The 18,581-nt window shown below is 41.9% G+C and overlaps 1 protein-coding gene across 2 annotated transcripts in view; it reads left to right on the forward strand.

The window, feature by feature from the left end:
* The first annotated feature begins 819 nt into the window (after positions 1 to 819).
* Positions 820 to 18,581, forward strand: part of scn2b (sodium channel, voltage-gated, type II, beta) — a 29,325-nt gene continuing 11,563 nt past the window's right edge. The window contains exons 1-3 of one of the 2 annotated variants that reach the window (XM_070543492.1): positions 820 to 1,094; positions 13,327 to 13,487; positions 13,559 to 13,772. In XM_070543492.1, coding sequence (XP_070399593.1) covers positions 1,022 to 1,094; positions 13,327 to 13,487; positions 13,559 to 13,772 — 448 coding nt within the window. In that variant the 5' untranslated portion in view covers positions 820 to 1,021. The remainder of the gene's footprint in view (positions 1,095 to 13,326; positions 13,488 to 13,558; positions 13,773 to 18,581) is intronic. The other variant, XR_011516029.1, reaches the window with a different exon arrangement.

An 18,581-nucleotide genomic window follows, 5' to 3' on the forward strand; every position in this document is an offset into this window, starting at 1 on the left:
GTCAGAAAGAACCATCACATGGGGAAGAGAACAGCAGCATCTCTGCAGCAAACACCTTACACGGTCTTTTTATTTATATTAAAACTCACGGATGTATAGATGCACCAAATCACGAGTGTATTGGCTGATAATGACAGACATGAGTGGATTTCATTCTCATCCCTGGTTTTATAAGTAGTAACACATACAGACTGATGTTTCGTGTCACAGACGAACAGTTCTGTGTGATCAAATTATTCTATTGTAGTCATCTCATCCTGCCTCCCACCCAGCAAGGATGGAAAAAGCGTTGGGTAGGGTTTAGTTTAATTTCTTGGTTCCTGTGCACGACAGCGTATTTCTGAATAGAACGCTGACTTTGTGTTTTGCTTTATTTTTTATTTCCCCTTTAATTAATTCCATTGTTTATCATTATTAATATAAAAATATCACATTTTAACTGAACTTAGTTGCATGCAACATCATATTCTCGTCTACACATGGGTCACTTCAGGGTGATAAGTTGGTCACACTGTCATTCTGAAGATGTGTGCATTTAAATTTAAAAATGAAGAAGAGCTTTGCAAAATAAATAAATAAATAAATAAATAAAAACAAAGACATTGCCCAAATCACCGCCCCCAGCAGAAACAACCAAAAGCAAGACATTTTTGTTTACCAAAGTCATTTTTGAGTGAAATGCTAAATGATGTCCCCGGTTTCCAGAAGAAAATCATTATTTTTTCTGTCGACATTTTTATTCATACCGTCATATTTTTTTATTTAAATAGTTTTAAATAACCCCTCCATCTTTATACCCCCGTGCGTCCTGTCCGTCCCACTCTCCATCACACAGCCCGAGAACCATAAAACCAACCGTCACATTAAGGCTACAGACACTGCCAGCCATTTCCTGCCTGTAAAAACAAAAACAAAACATATATTTTTTTTGGTATATAACATTCTCCTCACGAGCAGTGCTGTTGCTTTTATTTGTATTTTATCCACCTTCTGCTTCGTGGGAGATTAAAGGAGGAAGACCATGTCTCCGGCCGCTCAGGAGAGTGGCTCTGGCGTTCATCTGGCAAGCGCTGCGCTGCTGCTGTTGCTCTCCGGTAAGACTGACACACAAACGCACACAAACACACACACACCGGTGTTCTCCCACATGAATGTGCTCATCATCTTTAAATTATACCACCAGTTTTACTTCTATTTCAGCGGGAAAATGTGCAGAGGAATAATAAAGATAGGAGGTGGATGAGAGAGGTGTAATAATGTCGGTGATTAGTCAAACCATTATTTTTCCCAAGGCCTCCCAATAAAGAGGATTGTTGTGGATTTTGTTTATTTTGTCCCTCCAAATCTGATCTCTAGTTAAGTGTGTTGATTCCAGATTATTTACATCTCTCAGTTTAGCCTCATAACCACATTAAATGCTTGGTGGTGCCAGTTTTAGTCAGGATTATGACGCACGTTAAACAAACGAAGGCTGGAATTAAACATCTTTAAGAATTGGTGACAAAAGCAGGCCTTAAAGAGCCATACGTGTTATTTATAATATAGTCCATGTCTCTGACATGAATCAAGTTAGACAACATAAAATAGAAGATACTGTAAACAATATCGATCTGTTTAAACATTTTTGTCACTTTTTGATCACCAAAATAATTTTTATACCAGACAAACGTAATCTCACTACATAATGCAATGTTCAAATGATGAGTTAATGTGTTTAAAGGCAACAAAAGCCACTACAGTTAGAAACATTGAATGCACTAAATGTATGTGCAATGATTGATGATGGGTTTCTCACGCCACTGTGGAGGGATTTTAGCAGACTCTTTTTTTTGGTGAATTGTTTAAATTTTGACACATTGTAGGGTTTTCCAGTGTGATTGGCTGTTTAACGTCAGAGATTCTCCTACACGATTTTCATGGCGTAAGGCAAAACAGCCAAATTACTTTTATGGCCTAATTCTTGCGTTCGTCATTTTTTGTGATCATCAATAAGCCCACAGGAAGGGGAGGGTTAGGGTTAGAAACTTAAGCGCGATGGAGAGTGCAAGCTAGTGATTGGCCAGGTCGCAGCTTCCTTTAAATTCCTCAACAGGACCACCATTGCGCCTTCAAAAAAATAGAGAGCCGACAATATCTAGCGGCAGAATACTTCGTGGAAAAACTAAAAATACGAATGTTTTATTCACCCATGACTAGAGAGGAGTATAATGATTCACAGGGTTGATGGAAATGACGGGAAACGTGGGTTTAGGGGTGGCGAGTGCATGAGGAGGTGTAGGAGAATGGACAAATTTGTTTGTGTTAAAGAGCAAGTCACCCCCTACCAGAGTCTAATTCCACTTCCGTTTCCTGTTTGAAAAAATGTGCCACAAGGGGGCGTTGCCTGGCATACAGAGAGGGCTGAGCCACACACACACACACACACACACACACACACACACACACACACACACACACACACACACACACACACACACAGGCTCACAGCGGCATTGTGACATCATATGCTACCAGCTAACATCACAGGGTACCTCTTAGCCAATAGCTATGGCAGATTTAAATTCAAATGTGTTGCAGAGTTTTAACCTGAAGAGGGCGAAACACTGACCATTTTAGACAGAATATTTAAATTTTAACTAAGATGCACTAAAGTGCCAAACAAGTGTCTACAGTAGGGGTGGGAATTTATGTTTTTATATGTTTAATCAATGGCATTGTTGATTCTCTTCATCAATCAAGGCTCCTGCATTATAATTGTCATTTTCTTTATGATAATCAGTTGTACCTGTATCGGTTGGAAATATCCTTCCATATGTTCTCCTTTATTTTCCCTGTGAAGGCAGAGTCATCTTCTTGTTCGGTGCGGTGTTATTGTAGCTTTTGTAGAGTGGGAAAAATCTCACCACAGGTCAGATCTTTGTCGCTGGAGTCTGCTAGTGTGGAGGTGTGTGTATATATACTATATATATATAAGGCTAATGACACTAACATGATAGGCAGTGTTAACAGGAGAGGACGTGCGAGCGTCACCCCTGCTGCTGTGTTGACATTCACTAGTCCAGAGCGGGTCAAAACACATCTATATCTTTAAGTTATCACGTATTTTGTGCCCAAAGGTTTTGTATATTTGTAATGCTTCCTCTACTTTCCAATTATTGCAAGTTACCCTGTTGTCATGCTTTATTGTAAAATATAACCAAACTTTCGAGTGTCCGTGCTGCTCACTCGCCATGTTTCCTACCTCTGCAATCATCGTCCGTGGTGACGTCATTCGCGCCGACTGGAATTGATAAGGGGAGCCATTTGCAAAAGTGGCGAACGATTCCTAGGAGTTGAAACAATGGGAACTGGTTCTCAACAAAAACTGGTTTTCGATTCCCAACCCTAACCTACAGCACAGTTAGACACTCATTTATAGTTTATCAGGAAAAAAAAGTTGATTTGGGGGTGACTTGTTCTTTAAAAAGTCTCTCAACTACAAAAAAAAAAAATACAAAAAAAAAACCATTATAAATAGTAGTAAATGCAGTATTTTGGACCAGATACGTGACAGGATAGCCTAGAAAAGCGGCTATGCCCTCTGCTGTCCTGGCGGGTAATTGCTTTGCAACACTTCCCAGCTCACAAAGAAGTCTGAAGGCAAAACGTCTTCGTTAATGCATGTAAGTCTCTCCCTCGTGGAGCTGACGCAGAATCATTAATCATCATCATCATCATCATTCGTATTTACTTATTTAGATTTTTCATAAACACTGAAGTGTGTGGTAACTTACTGGTATATCATTATTGCAATTCAGCTGGTATGAATATAATGAGCTCCTGGAGTTTGTTGTCGTTGGGTGTGTGTGTGTGTGTGTGTGTGTGTGTGTGCGTGGGGGGGGGGGGGGGGGGGGGGTTGTAAAATATTTGTAATGAAATTGGAAGAGACCTCAGGAAGAATAGCTCCACACTGTGGTGGGAGCTAATGAGGTTCTCAATAAATAAATAAAATAAATAAATATATTAACTAGGCTTTAGGATTCCTATTCTCTGAAAGTTTTGGGGTTAGGGTCATCTACATGTTTATTTTTTTGGGGGGGGGGGACTAAAGCTTGGTTTATGCTTGACGCATTCACTTTCCACGCGGTGATGCGGCTCGCGGATGGAATGCGCTTCACAACTCGCAGCGTTTATGGTTCGTGCGGCTCGTCTCCGCGGTGAGCCAATATTCTCCCAAACTGAACGGGGCAGCATGGAGCTCTACGGCATGCACCCAACACTACACCTTAGTAGAAGTAGAAATTACTGTTTCCAACATGGCATTCCAGCATTTTTAACAGCGTCCTCGTCTTTTCCGACATTGCGAGCTATTTCTCTCCAAGAATTATTAACATCATGTTGATCACGGTGATCTCTGAGAGCTGAATCATACAAATGTCTGTATTTACGAACCTCTGCCATACTAGTTCTTGCCGGTCTGCCATGCTTTTCCGCGTCCGTCCGTCCGCGTGGTTAGAAAATTTCCTAGATGCACGTTGCGGAAATTTTGGGCCGTGCGGAGATGCGGTGGAGGGGCGTGGTTGTTAAAATGAAGCAATTTCGCCGTGCGGAGCCGTGCGGACCTCGCGGACGCGTCAAACATAAACCAACCTGTATAGGAAGCATCCCTTTGGTTTTTACAGCAGAGGTTTTTACAATTGGAACTTTCCCATGTTTGCCCCTTTATCTCTTTGTTATTGTTTAATCATGTACTTTGACCTTAAATTTAACCAAGTAAGGCCTGTAAGGGCTTCATAACAGGACGTGAAGTTCTTAATTCTACAGGTCTGGCAGTAATCAGATCTGGTTGTGAATAGTGAACCTGAACTCTGTAAGTCACAAGTAATGTGGTTAATCAGAGTTTATTGACTCAGGTCATTTTCATTTGATATTGAATTTTGTTTGCTGATCTAAAACACTCAATTGCAAACAACCGTGTTTCAGCTGTTGCACAGGACTGTTTCATGTGAGGACTTCAAGGAGTTGGCACACCGAACGGTCCAAGATTTTAGAGAGCCAAACGGCACGTCTCACTTTAGCAGGACACGCTAACATCACGGGTGTACTCACCGAAAAGCATACGTCACTAAAAGCCGACATATAGCCAAAACAACAACGCTGAAAAGAGAAATAAGCGGCCCCCTTATCATGTCTTTCGTTTAGACTCTAAACAAAGAGGAGTAAAGTTCCTGCTTGTCGCTTTCAATGTTGCATGATGCTAATTCTACTCTTATTGTACTCTCGTCCCTAGGTTTTTCAGTCCTTGGGTGTATTTTCATTGGTTGATTGCTGACCAGAGTCGTAGGTTTTTGGTGACTGCTTGAAGACTGTAGGAGGCTGACGATGGTCATGAGAGTGCACAATAGGTTGCTGCGGGGCCGTTCACACTGGACGGCTACAGACTTGCGAATCACCCTCACATTTATCGTGTTTTTCTCACGATTCTTTTCACAATGAGGGATTTATCTGGGGCAGCAAAAACTCATATGTGTGGTCTGGGCTTTAGGAGACCATTAAATGCTGACAGCTAAACTTGTAAACCTTTGACATTTTACATCAACTCAAAATACTCTCATCTGTACAAAGACAATCCTAAATGTGAACTCCTAACGATCCAGGTTTACAAATAACCCTGCTAGCACTTCATCACAGCTATAGGATGTATAAAGGTCTGTGATCGTAAAAATCTACAATGCTATTTATTTAATCTAATAATCTGCTATTGTTTTCATGACTGATACCATTTCATTTATTTTTGGGTAACATTTTGGAGTTATACTTATATACTTTACTTCTCTCTCATACAATTGCATGTGATGTATGTGATTACATGATTACAGTCAGATTTTGACATACATAGTAGTGTTACCTGTCCTTCTGAACATCACCAAGTTAAGACAATCTGTCAGTGCAGAAATAATTTCATTGTTCAACATTTGAACTGCACCATGGCACCATTGGTTAGAAGAGTTAATCTTTTTATCTGATGTGAATATGTCATCAGTAAATTGGTGCTTCCAAACAGCTCTTAGGTATTGGTGTAGACCCTCTGGTAGACTGGTAACCTGTCTAAGGTGTAGCTTGTCTCTCACCCGTTGACTGCTGGACATAGACACCAGCTTCCTGTGAGAAAATCAACCCCCCCCCCCCCCCCCAAAAAAAAAGAACAAAGCATTTGAGATTTTCTCTACTGCTCAGCAACTGCATAGTTACAATGAAGTCAGTTAAACACAAGGGGGCAGCAGTGCAAATAAATTAGGAGCCACAAAATGCATTGGATTGAATTTGGAAATACAGATGCAGGTCATGAAACTAGAATATCATGACAAAGTTTATTTATTTCAGTTATTCCTTTCAAAAGGAGAAACTTGTATATTAGATTCACTCATTATATGCAGAGTGATATATTTCAAATGTTTATTTCATTTATTTTGATGATTATAACTGACAACTAATGAAAACCACAAAGTCAGCATCTCAGAATATTAAAATATTGTGAAAAGATTCAAAAATTAAAGACCCCTGGTGCCACACTCTAATTAGATAATTAACTCAAAGCATCTGCAAAAGCCTTTAAATGGTCTCTCAGTCTAGTTCTGTATATGCTACACAATCGTGGGGAAGACTGCTGGTGTGACAGTTGTCCAACGACCATTGATACTTTGCACAAGGAGGGCAAGACACAAAAGGCCTGTGGGACATTTTCTGCAAATGATTCAAATGAGAGGGAAGGGACACTGCAGAACATCTGAGTAAATTAGGTATTGGGAAAAAATACAATTTGAAAATCCTCCTTTTAACCAAAATATGGTAAGGAAAAAACGATCTGCAAGCTAGCAGAAAAGTACTTGTCAGCGACTTTGATCAGCAAACTCTCTAATGAAATCTATGAGTGCTTTTTAGCATTACATAATCTATATATATATATAAAGTGTACCAGAAATAGAACTGAGTTTATGACTTGAACAGACACGGTGGTCAAGAATTCATATTGAAATGGAGGGGACACGAGGATATAAAGCAGTAACAAGTACATAAGTTCAAGTACACATGTACATTTTTCATGGAGCACAGGTTAAAAATTCCCATATAACTTCACATCTCAAAATTTTACATTTGATGTAGATCCTCCTCCCATGTTTTTATTCTTATTATACATACTTGTAGCCCTGTTAAAGTTGGGCTGACATGATCAGATACAAATTCAGATACAAAATATTACGACAATATCTGAGAAAAACTTTCATAACATTGTTTTATGTTTTGTAGCCAGCTGTGTTTGCTTCTGCAGTGTGAAGCCTGCAGTAAAACCTACACACAGCAGGAGGCAGTAGAGACAACGCTAGTATTTTCTGTCACTCATTTTCATAACCACTTATTCCTTGCTGAAGCTTACTTGTAATCAAACACCTTAGAATATGTAGGGTTGACATCAGAAGTTGACAGCTCATGGTCTTAGTAAATAAGAAGGCTCAGAGGTGCAGAGTTTTGGGGTGTGTTTATAACAAATTTTATGCCAGCCTTTACATAGCCTGAAGACTGAACCCACAATACACACATAAAGTAGGGATGCGCCAATACTGGTATTGGGCCAATACCAGTATCGATATCGGTAAAAGTTAACCAATACCAATGCAGTTGCCTGAAAGTGGCTTCACTGTAACTTGTTCTTTCTGTTCACCTAATATTTGAGTTTTGTGATCATTTCTATTAATTTGCTTTATTTTTTATCTACCTCACAGTCTTTTCCAGTTGAAAGCAGAGAAGAAAATAAAACCTGTATTAAAATTCATTGCATTTTTTTTGTGAGGTAGAAGTATGGGTATCTGTAATCGGTATCGACGAGTACTCAGATCCAAGTATCGGTATCGTATCGGTTTGGGAAAAAAGTGGTATTTGTGTATCCCTAACATAAAGTGAATACACACCAGCCTAGGAGTCAAACCCAGTTTTGAACTGGTCTATGCATCTGCAGTGAAGTCATAGGGAGCTGGTGCCTACCTCTAGCAGTCGCCCGGCCAGAGACGGGGGACATCCTGAATAGGTCACTATTTCTTCACAAGGCCACAACCACTCAGACACTTACTTCCACCTAGGGTCAGTTTAGAGTCTCCGATTACCCTGAACATGACTTCTTTGGCCTTGGGGAAGAAGCTGGAGTACTTGTCGAAAGCCTGAGCATGCTTTGGGAAAATATGCAAACTCCATTCAGAAACGCAGAAGCTGAGATTTGAACCTTCAACCTTCTTGTTGCGAGGTAACAGCACTACCCACTGAGTTCCCAAATTTTATGTAACACACTTAATCAATGCTGAGAAACATAGACAGCTTATGTAACCCCAAATTTTTAATATTTATTGAAAACTAGGGTAACAGTTGCCGCAGAAGCTGTGCTGTTGCCTCGAAGCAAGAATGTCACAGGTTCAAAAACCAACTGAGACCCTTCTGCGCTGAATGTGCATGTTCTAAAGTGTGCTTATGACTTAATACAGTGGGCTGCATGGTGGCGCAGTGGTTAGCACTGTTGCCTCGCAGCACGAAGGTTGCAGGTTCGAATCTCGGCTCGGCTGCGGCCTTTCTGCGTGGAGTTGCGTGTTCTCCCCATGCATGCGTGGGTTTCCTCTGGGTACTCCGGTTTCCTCCACAGATCACAACATGCCCTATAGGTTATAAATTGTAAGTCGCTTTGGATAAAAGCGTCTGCTAAGCGAATAAACATAAACATACCCAGTTACAAGATCTTTTTCCTTCAACTTGAACAAGTGTTATGAGGGAACACGGAACGGAAGACCATAGAGCGAGGTGGTACAGGCATTAGAAACCAGGACCTCTCTGAGAGAGGTGTGAAAGAAGGCAAGGGACACTGACAAGGATGGGAGAGTGGAAGAAGTAGGGGCACCAAGAGGGAGGAGTCACATGAGTGTGCTTCACTGCAGTATTTCATCTGTTAGCAAGGAAGTCTCTGCATTTGCCTCACTTTCTCGCTAGCCACATGAATGCTGAGTCAGCAGGGGTCCTAATGAAACTGTTCCTAAAGCTGTATATCTGTGCACATGATTGTAACAAGGGTACACACATCTGTTGTGTGTGTGTGTGTGTGTGTGTGTGTGTGTGAGAGAGAGAGAGAGAGAAGTTGGAGATGTGGAAGGTAAAGAAGTGTGTGTGTGTGTGTGTGTAGTGCAGAAATGCAGGCCTGTGAAGTGGTGCAGCAGCAGTGGGAAGGGAGCCAGAAGCACTCGACTGCAGAGGAGAGATTGGTGCAGAGTCCCATTGCACACACAAACACACTCTCCCTTATTCAGAAAGGATATCATCAGCGGAGTGGTGGTGGGGGAGGTGTTATCCCATTCTGAGAGAAAAAAGTTTTCACGTACGTCTGTGTGTGTGTGGTGGTAGTGGTGGGGAGTGATACTTGACAAACCTAAACAATTATTTAATCTAATATTTGGTAGTTTAGTCATTTAGAAGTTTAATGCAAAGACATGGGTCGAACTGAGTTAGTTTGAATGGCTCAGCAAAAGAAAAAACTACCTTTACATCCAGGTGTCACAAGAGAAAGATTCACTTTTTTGCTAAATGTTACATTAAAAAAACCTTCCAGAATGGCAAATGTGGAAATAGCCGAAAGGAAAACTTTTGTTAACACATATATGGTTCTGTGGAGATCAGCTGACCGACTGCATTTTCACACCTGGACCTGGACCTGGCCCAGTCCGGTTTTGGTAGCATTGGCCCCCCCCCCCCCCCCACCCCCACCCCCCACCCCCCCGACCCTTCTTAGGAACACTGATGTCTCCAAGCACGTGGGTGGAGCAAAAGACGCACAAAGTCATGCTGTGTCCTCCTCAAGTTAGTAAACAAAGGCAGTCGTGAGTAGTGTTGTTATGGAGACTCTGATATGAAGCACATTGCTTCCTACTCTCTCATCCCTACTTCACACTGGAAGCATCAGCGGCATAGAATGGCAGCATAACGTTACTGCTTCAGATAGAATCCCTTATAGTAGTGGAAGTTGATTAAACCATGACGTGAACATTTTCAGCCACGTCCCAGAAGTGGCTTGATGCCACACCGTGCCATGCTGCGCTATGCCGCACTACGCCGCTAAAGATAGGATCAGGTTCTATTTTTGCCGGGAGTCACTTCTGGGACACATACATTACACGCGGTTTCAGTGTAAAACCTCAGTTCATTTTCTAAATAAAGACTATTGCAGTGATGCAATTTCATATCTATGTAGTTTACATCTATACATGTGACCTAATGGCTTATTTACTCCTAGCCTTGTTGGAGAAGTTCAACTATGTTTTTTCATGGTTTTCATCCTGGCAGTGGAGAGGACAACATCACATATGACACCCAACAGCGATATCAAACGTGATTTATTTGTTTTGGGTTTACTGGCAGACGAACATAAGCAAACCCTGACCTTTGAAGTTTCGAGAGATTTTGTAATCTTGTGAGTTAATTGAGGGGGATGGCTGAAGCCTCAAGGGATTTTGTGATCTTGCGAATCCAGCAAGGAGCACGGCAGAGAAGCCGTTCCTTGGCTGAGATTCTCCCGGTGTGTACCGGCATGCAGCGAGTCTCGAGAGTAAACCATTGCACTGCCGTTCTGCACCGCTGATGCCTCCAGTATAAAGGAGGGGTCACTGAGACTGAAGTATATTCCTCACAGAAGTCTGTCTTTGCGCTCCAGTGGCTAGAGCGGCAGGTCCGAGCTGCAGTCAGAGTAGATGTTTACTCCACAGCACCCAGACTGATAATGAATCATGCATAGAGAAAGGTGCTACTGGCTGTTTCTACCTACCAATCTGAGGCTCCCTCTATTGGTAGGCATGAACTTCAACCAATCAGTTGGTAGTGGGTATGTTGGGTCGGCTGAGCATAAAGCAGACTGTCCTAATATATCAACATTCGAGGTGCCCCTCTGTCATCTAGGTACAAAATTTTTAGGAAACTTCCATCAGACCTGACCTATGGATGCACCTCATGAACTGCACATTGCATTTGCTGCTGGTGGCATTCATGTTTGTAAAAAGTTATAAAACTCCATGAAATAACAGTGAAGTGTTAAAAAACAGTTATGTAAAGGTTTATAAAATGAAGTTATGCTTTTATGACATTTTGAAGAAATCTTACAGGTTTTGCCCATTGCCTGAACACATTTTGCAAAACTTGGCTTATTGTGCCAAAACTCTACACACAAGTACACATAACACAACACTGGCAAATATGCCATTCACATCTGTGTCAAATTGAAACTTGACTATCAAAACCTAAACTCTGCTATCAAAACTTATTCCTTTGTCAAAATGAAACTCTGACGACAAAGTGATACACACTTGCATCATGTGAATACACTTTCAGATTGGAAGCAACACACTAGAGTACTTTATATAAACAGTGCAGTCTTTCATTCTCACTGTTTTATATTCTGTTCATCAGTTAGCTTTCTGTGAAGCTCAATGGAACACTGTTTTTGTTCACAACAAAGGTTTCCCCAACAATCAAAAATGAACGTACTGAAAGGTTACAAACAATATCAACTCAATACTGCACATCACAGTACTACAGTATACTTTACAGTACAGTACAGTACATGCAGTAACAAAAAAAACACACTACAGTAAATAAAGGAAAAAGTAGGCAATTGGGCATGTGTGGGATTATGGATCCCGCCGTCGGTTTGGGTCTGGCCACATGATCTCGTCAACCAACACATTCTCACACCCTAAGCGTCGGAAACAAACGCTTGGTCAGCCACCCTCCACGTCAGACCCCAGACGCCAATAGTGCCCTTTTTCGTTACTTATGTACGAAAAGGGGTTTTTCCCTTTTGTAACTGCAGATCCCAATGCAGCATAAAACTGACGTGATTAGATATCCGCTGATGCGGCACCGAACCAGCTCGTTTAACCGCACCTAAACCTTAACGTTTCACTATTTATAACCTTCCCCTCTCCCTCATCCTAACCTTAACCCTCTTGCTACTTAAAACGTTACTCTCACTGTGATCAAGCGTTTGTTTCCCATGCATTCTGACTCTGACAGTCAGTCTGACTGTGAATTTTTGTATTTGCCGCCCAAGGGAAACGTTAGAACATACCATCTGGCGAGGGGGAGGTTACACATACCCTCTACTTTTAACCTCCACCTTGGTAGTTGAAACCTCCCCCTCGCGTTGGCTCAGTCCAAACTCGACCAATGACGAGGGGGACTCCCGCCGTTCACTTCATAGAGCCGGCTTTTAGAGTGATCGACACATCACTAACATGTTCACTAGCAAGATGGTTAAGGTTAGGATAGGGGTGAGGGGAAGGTTAAATAAGAGGATAAGGTTAAATAAGAGGATAAGGTTAGGGTGAGGTACAATGAGCTTGTTTGGTGCCCTGGCTGCGGACATCCCATCGCGTCAGTGTAACGCTGCATTGGGATGCAACGGTAGCGGACATCCCATCACGTCAGTTTTACGCTGCATTGGGATCTGCAGTCAAATAAGGGGAAAACCCCTTGTCGCACTTAACGAAAAAGGGCACTTTTGGCGTCAGGGGTCTGACGTGGAGGGTGGCTGACCAAGCGTTTGTTTTTGACGCGCTGGGAGTGAGAATGTATTGTGTCAACATCACAAGCAATATTTTCTCCTACTAAGCAACTGTACATGACCTCTTCGACCACGTCCTCCTCCTCCTCTCTCTGCTTGTCTTCCTCTACCTCTTGCTCTTTCTACCTCCATGCTTGCAGAGTTCTGAAAATGGCTGAACTGAGGCCTATTTATGTCTGGCTGATTGGTGTTGAGTTTTGTAAGTGCTTTCAGGTGTCTGTCTAGGTGTTTTCAATCACCCAATGTGTTTTCTATTTGGAAGAGATGTGTTGTCCCAATGGTACCATGAGATTTCATTTATGAACAAAATGTCTTATGCATGAAATAGTGTGTAGTGCACAGGAGCAAGTGTGTTGCAGAAGGAGCAAGTGTGTTGCAGAAATGGAACTAAAATGCAAAGCAGCACTTTTGTTTAAGCAATGTTACACTGTGTTTAAGGTATTGCACAAAAGCTTCAGGTTTTGTTACTTTGGTCTAAGCATGTGTCTATAGTGTTCAAGCAATGGGCAAAAACTCTAAAATGGCAGCAATATAATTTGACCTTGGCTGCACTTGGACTAGCCATTAGCTCATCAGTCCTATCAACTCTATTTCCATAAAAAGTTGTGTATATTTGTTATGCTAGTAATTACAGAAACACAGTTCCAATAGCTAAACAATGGCTTCGCAATTAGAACAAATGTTTGTTTGTATGTTTTTTCCAGGCTGTTCATGCATGGATGTATTGGTGCAGCCTTACATTAATGCACTCAACGGAACAACTACCACAATCCACTGCACTTTCACCTCCTGCTACAAGATTGACCTGACAAAGTTTGGCATGAACTGGACCTACCAAGAGACTCTCAATGACACAGAGGAGACGGTAAAACACTAAATATTACATAACAAATTCTACATTTGAAAGTGTTTTAAACTATCTCTCTTTTTATACAGTTTATGAATTATTCCCGGAAAAAAATGCAGCCACTGTCTACAAGCCGATTTGGAGAAAGGGTTGTGTTTACTGGAAATCTGGACAAGAACGACTTGTCAATCACTCTATCAGATGTTCAACCCGAGGATGAGGGGATCTACAACTGCTATGTGAAAAATCCCCCGGACCGCATCCAAGGACATGGTCGCATTCATTTAAAAGTTGTCACTGAACGTAAGATGCCTAACACTTTCTGCAGACACAGAATGGATTGTATTATCCTCTTTTGGTTGAAAGGCTTGATGGAAAGAAGCAGATTTACCTTACTGTTACCTTAGATTTAGGAACATGCGGTGGCCTCTCGTACGTACACTCCTCTGTAATCATCTGATCATAAACCTTACCTGTGCGTACCCAGGTGCTCTTGTCTGTTCACTGACATTTACATACACAAACACCCTCAACTAGCCATATTTGGTCACGCTACATCCTCAGCACGTGAGAGAATTCCCAGTTTTTTTTTTCAGAAAAAAAAAACTTATTGACAACGAGATCGAAACACAGGTTGCCGAAGCGCAAAAAGAAAAAAAGAAAAAAAAGTTGCAGACGTTATAAACACGGTCAGGACAGAGGAGAGATCTCCGTCAGAAAAAATAAATGGATTTGATAAATGGTTGAGTAACGGGCTTTCATTTACATGTAAGGAGTCTTTCTGTTTGGAGTTAGTTTCATTTGGAAATGTTGTCTGAGTGCAGCCTCATCCTCTTCTGAGCTACCATTCAGTCTGGTTGGGTGTATGATCAGGGAGCAGAGGAGGTTCTGGAGGGTTCTCAGTAAAATATGAACTGGAATCGGATTTGTGAGGTTTGTCTGTCGTGCCACAAAGGGTCCTAAATTACAGCATAGCAGAAGGATTTCCTAGTGCATTCCTTCCAGCGTTCACACTGTTAAATTCTCCAGTAACACGGATCAGCCATGATATAATGTCAGATTTCCGTCGGTCACTTGTATTTTATTGGTTTTTGCACCAAATATGCGCAAAGCCGTTTTTCCACGGACATAATTACATAAAGGGTAAATATGATTTGTGGACGAGGAACACGTGGATGATTGAGACTTTCAGCACTGTTGTTCTACCACTAGATGCTGTTCCTAGGCACGGTCAGGAACATTTCTACGAACAAGCACAAAAATGGTAAATGCCACACAATGCGTAGAATTGTTCCTATGCACGAAATACTCACAGCTCTGAATGTAAGTATGTTTGATAAATGAGGCCCCAGGACTACACACATCCTAAATTTCATTTGTAGGAAGGAATATAGGAATGTTTGTATGGATGTTTTGATAAATGTGGCACCAGATCTTTACAATGGGGAAACTAAACAACAACTACACAAGTGCATGGCACAACACAGGAGAGTAGGGCTGCTCGATTATGGCAAAAATAATAATCACGATTATCGTGACTGAAATTGAGATCACGATTATTTAGGACGAATTTTCAATTTATGTTGATTTTATTTGTTTTTATTCAGTCAAAAAATTGCTCAGGGCACAATCAGGACAAAAATAAATAAGAAACAAGGTGAACACTAAAATAACTCCTGATTCCCAGTGTAAAAAGACCAATATACTTATAGCTCATAGTTTATGACCCAAATACAGACCCAAATACCAATATCTTGCAAATACTGACAGCAAGAATTATACAGTGGCATTTATAACAAATAAATGTAAGTAAATTAATGTTCACAAAATGTTGCATAACATTCATTGAGTCGTGTCTAGGTGCTGTAGGAGAGTGCACTAGCACCGTGTCCTCAGGGAGGTTAGTTATTATTTATCAGCGTGAGGAACTTATTTCTAACTTATTTATAAACTATTTATTTACATGTCCTTCAGTTAATGTAATAATTGTCCCAACCACAGCTGCACCCCCCAACCCGGTCTCACGGAGCAAGCTGCACGTGTGTTTAGCACGCCGCACACGCACATTTAGCCGTTTTTAGTGGCTCAGGAGCCCGCAGGTGCGGTGTGTGTGTCACTCACTCTGGTTAATCCAACAGGGAGCCGGCTCTGAGAGCTGTCTTTAGCGACTGACACATCACTACATCATTCCCTTTCCTAATGTCCTGAAGAACGGTCCGGAGCGCAGGCGGAGTGTTTAGCTAACCTGCAGGAAATGTCAACGACAGTTATCCAGAAAGTAGCTAAGGGTTACCAGAGATGTTTCTGAGGTGTTCACTAGGTACTTTTAAGTTAAAAAGTCAAGAAGGGGATCTGAGAAGCTGTTAGAAATAGCGTCAAAGTCGCTAAGTTGGCAACACTGTGGGAGGAGCGCTTCATTTGCAACTCAGGGCAGCGCAAGCGGGAGGAGCAAATAATCGGCTTGTTTTGTTTTTTATAATCGTTCAAAACTCAGATCGTAATCGTGATTAAAATTCGATTAATTGAGCAGCCCTACAGGAGAGCCACCTCTTCAGGTCAGCTGATGTTAGATTTCACCTTTCCAGTATCTATAATGCAGCTTTGAATCTCATTCCTAAGCAGTTTCAGTCTAGGTCACAATTTCCTGCATCTAATCAACACAACGACTCCCTCTCAATAGAGGCTAACAACTTAGAGAGTAGGGGTACCTAGAGTAGTTTTGCCCAATAAACAACAATAGACAACTACAGCTTATAAACTTTACTTTCCCATATTCTGGGTAGAATTGAAAAAGCTCCTCACATGAGAAGCAAAATGTCTTCAAGTAAGCAAATAATTCCAGTTGTCTTCATTTGAATATCTTTTGAATTACCATGACTTGGATGACTGAGAACCTTCACCAGCATAAAGCTTGGTTTATGCTTGACACATTCACTTTCCGCGCGGTGATGCGGCTCGCGGCTGGAACGTGCTTCACAACTCGCAGCGTTTATGGTTCATGCGGCTTGTCTCTGCGGTGAGCCAATATTCTCCCAAACTGAACGGGGCAGCATGGAGCTCTACGGCATGCATCCAACACTACACCATAGTAGAAGTAGAAATTACTGTTTACAACACGGCATTTCAGCATTTTTAACAGCGTCCTCGTCTTTTCCGACAGTGCGAGCTATTTCTCTCCCAGAATTATTAACAACATGTTGATCACGGTGATCTTTGAGAGCTGAATCATACAAATGTCTGTATTTACGAACCTCTGCCATACTAGTTCTTGCCGGTCCGCCATGTTTTTCCGCGTCCGACCGTCCGCGTGGTTAGAAAATTTCTTAGGTGTGCGTTGCGGAAATTTTGGGCCATGCGGAGATGCGGTGGAGGGGCGTGGTTGTTAAAATGACGCAAAATGACGCAACTTTTCCGCGCGGAGCCGTGTGGACCTCGCTGACGCGTCAAACATAAACCAACCTTAAGTGGACATTGCAGCCAAATCAAAACAGACTCCCTCTAGTGGGTGGTTGCAGTATATATTTTAGGTCATGTCCCCTACACCTAAATATTTTTTTCTGACTCAAAATACTAAATCTTGAATAATTTTTCCCAGGTGCTATTGTACCTTGCTGTTGTGTTGTATAATAAAGGAACACAGTTTAGTCATACAACGTTTAACTGAAATTAGTTTTTTGATGCCATAAAAACTTTGCGTGACCAGGCAGACCTGGGAACTCTCCTAATCAAATGACCCCACCCCCTAGAATTCTAACGGAGTCAATCAGCACTGAGCAGCGTACGTCACACACCGCAACGCTCAGTTTCTCATAAACAATGAAGACTGATTCGGAGTTTGGTACACCTCATTTCTCTGTTCTAAATGACTTGGATATTTCTTTAAAACCACAACAAGTAGAAGCGCTAAAAGCCTTTCTTCAAAGGACAAATGTTTGCGCTCTCACCAGATGCCATTTTTGACTACAGCTAAAAAACTACAGCGTCACAGCCGTCTCACTTCGCTCATACGGCGTCTGAAGCGGCTCTTTCCTCAATTCTAAATGACATGAACATGTCTTTAAAACCACAAGAAGAGTGAAAATTGCTTCTTCTAAACAAAGGTGTTTTTCACTTTCACTACAGCTAAAAACTACAGCGTCGCACGTTACAGTCGGCCTTTCTGCCTTTTTTTTCTGATTGGTTATTTTTGAGCTGGCTAGTCCCGCCCCTCAAGTGCTTTTCTGCCTGTGAGTAACCAGACTAGTTATCTGTGTAGAATTAAATAGATGACGAGTCTGGAACTCTAGTCCCCATACACTGTGTGCTCCTGAGATCCTCATCTATGCCCCAGACAAGCTGGTTCCCAAAGTCAGAGACTCTCTTGGTCAGCTTGCTTCCCACACCAAACCTTCCGTCAGGAATCTTGGTGTGACCCTTGACCCAGCTCTCACCCTGGATTCTCATGTCAGTTCTCTTGTTCGCTCTTCCTTCTTCCTTCTCAGGAACATTGCTAAGCTGAGTCCCATTCTGTCCCGCTCTGAACTTGAGACAGTTCTCCACACCTTCATCTCCTCAATCTTAGACTACTGTAACTCTCTTTTCACGTGTCTGAACAGAACCTCCCTGAACCGTCTACAGGTGGTTCAGAATGCCTGTGCTCGGCTTCTGACCAAGTCCTCCAAACACACCCACATCACCCCGCTTCTCCTCCAGCTTCACTGGCTGTCAGTCAACTTCAGTGTTCATTTCAAGATCCTGGTTCTGGTCTTTAGGGCCTTACATGGACAAGCACCATCATACGTTGGTGATCTTCTCAGTCCTTACACCCCCAGCAGGTCCCTGAGGTCCATTGACCAAAGCCTACTGGTTGTGCAACACATTTGCTGCTGTGGTGCACAGACTCTGGAACTCTCTCCCCCTGAGCCTGAGATCAGAGGACTTGGTGGTCTCCTTTAAAAAGCAGCTGAAGACACTTGTTCAGGGTGGATTTGGTGTTACCTTCATCACCACGCTCTCCTTATTCTGCTCTCCCTACCTATTCCACCTTCCTCAGTATCCACTGATTTCCCTCTTTCCTATTAATCTCTCTTTCTTTCTTTACATTTAAAAATCACAATAGTCTATTTTTGCTTA

The sequence above is a fragment of the Nothobranchius furzeri genome, chromosome 13, assembly GCF_043380555.1.
Source record: "Nothobranchius furzeri strain GRZ-AD chromosome 13, NfurGRZ-RIMD1, whole genome shotgun sequence".
NCBI lineage: Eukaryota > Metazoa > Chordata > Actinopteri > Cyprinodontiformes > Nothobranchiidae > Nothobranchius > Nothobranchius furzeri.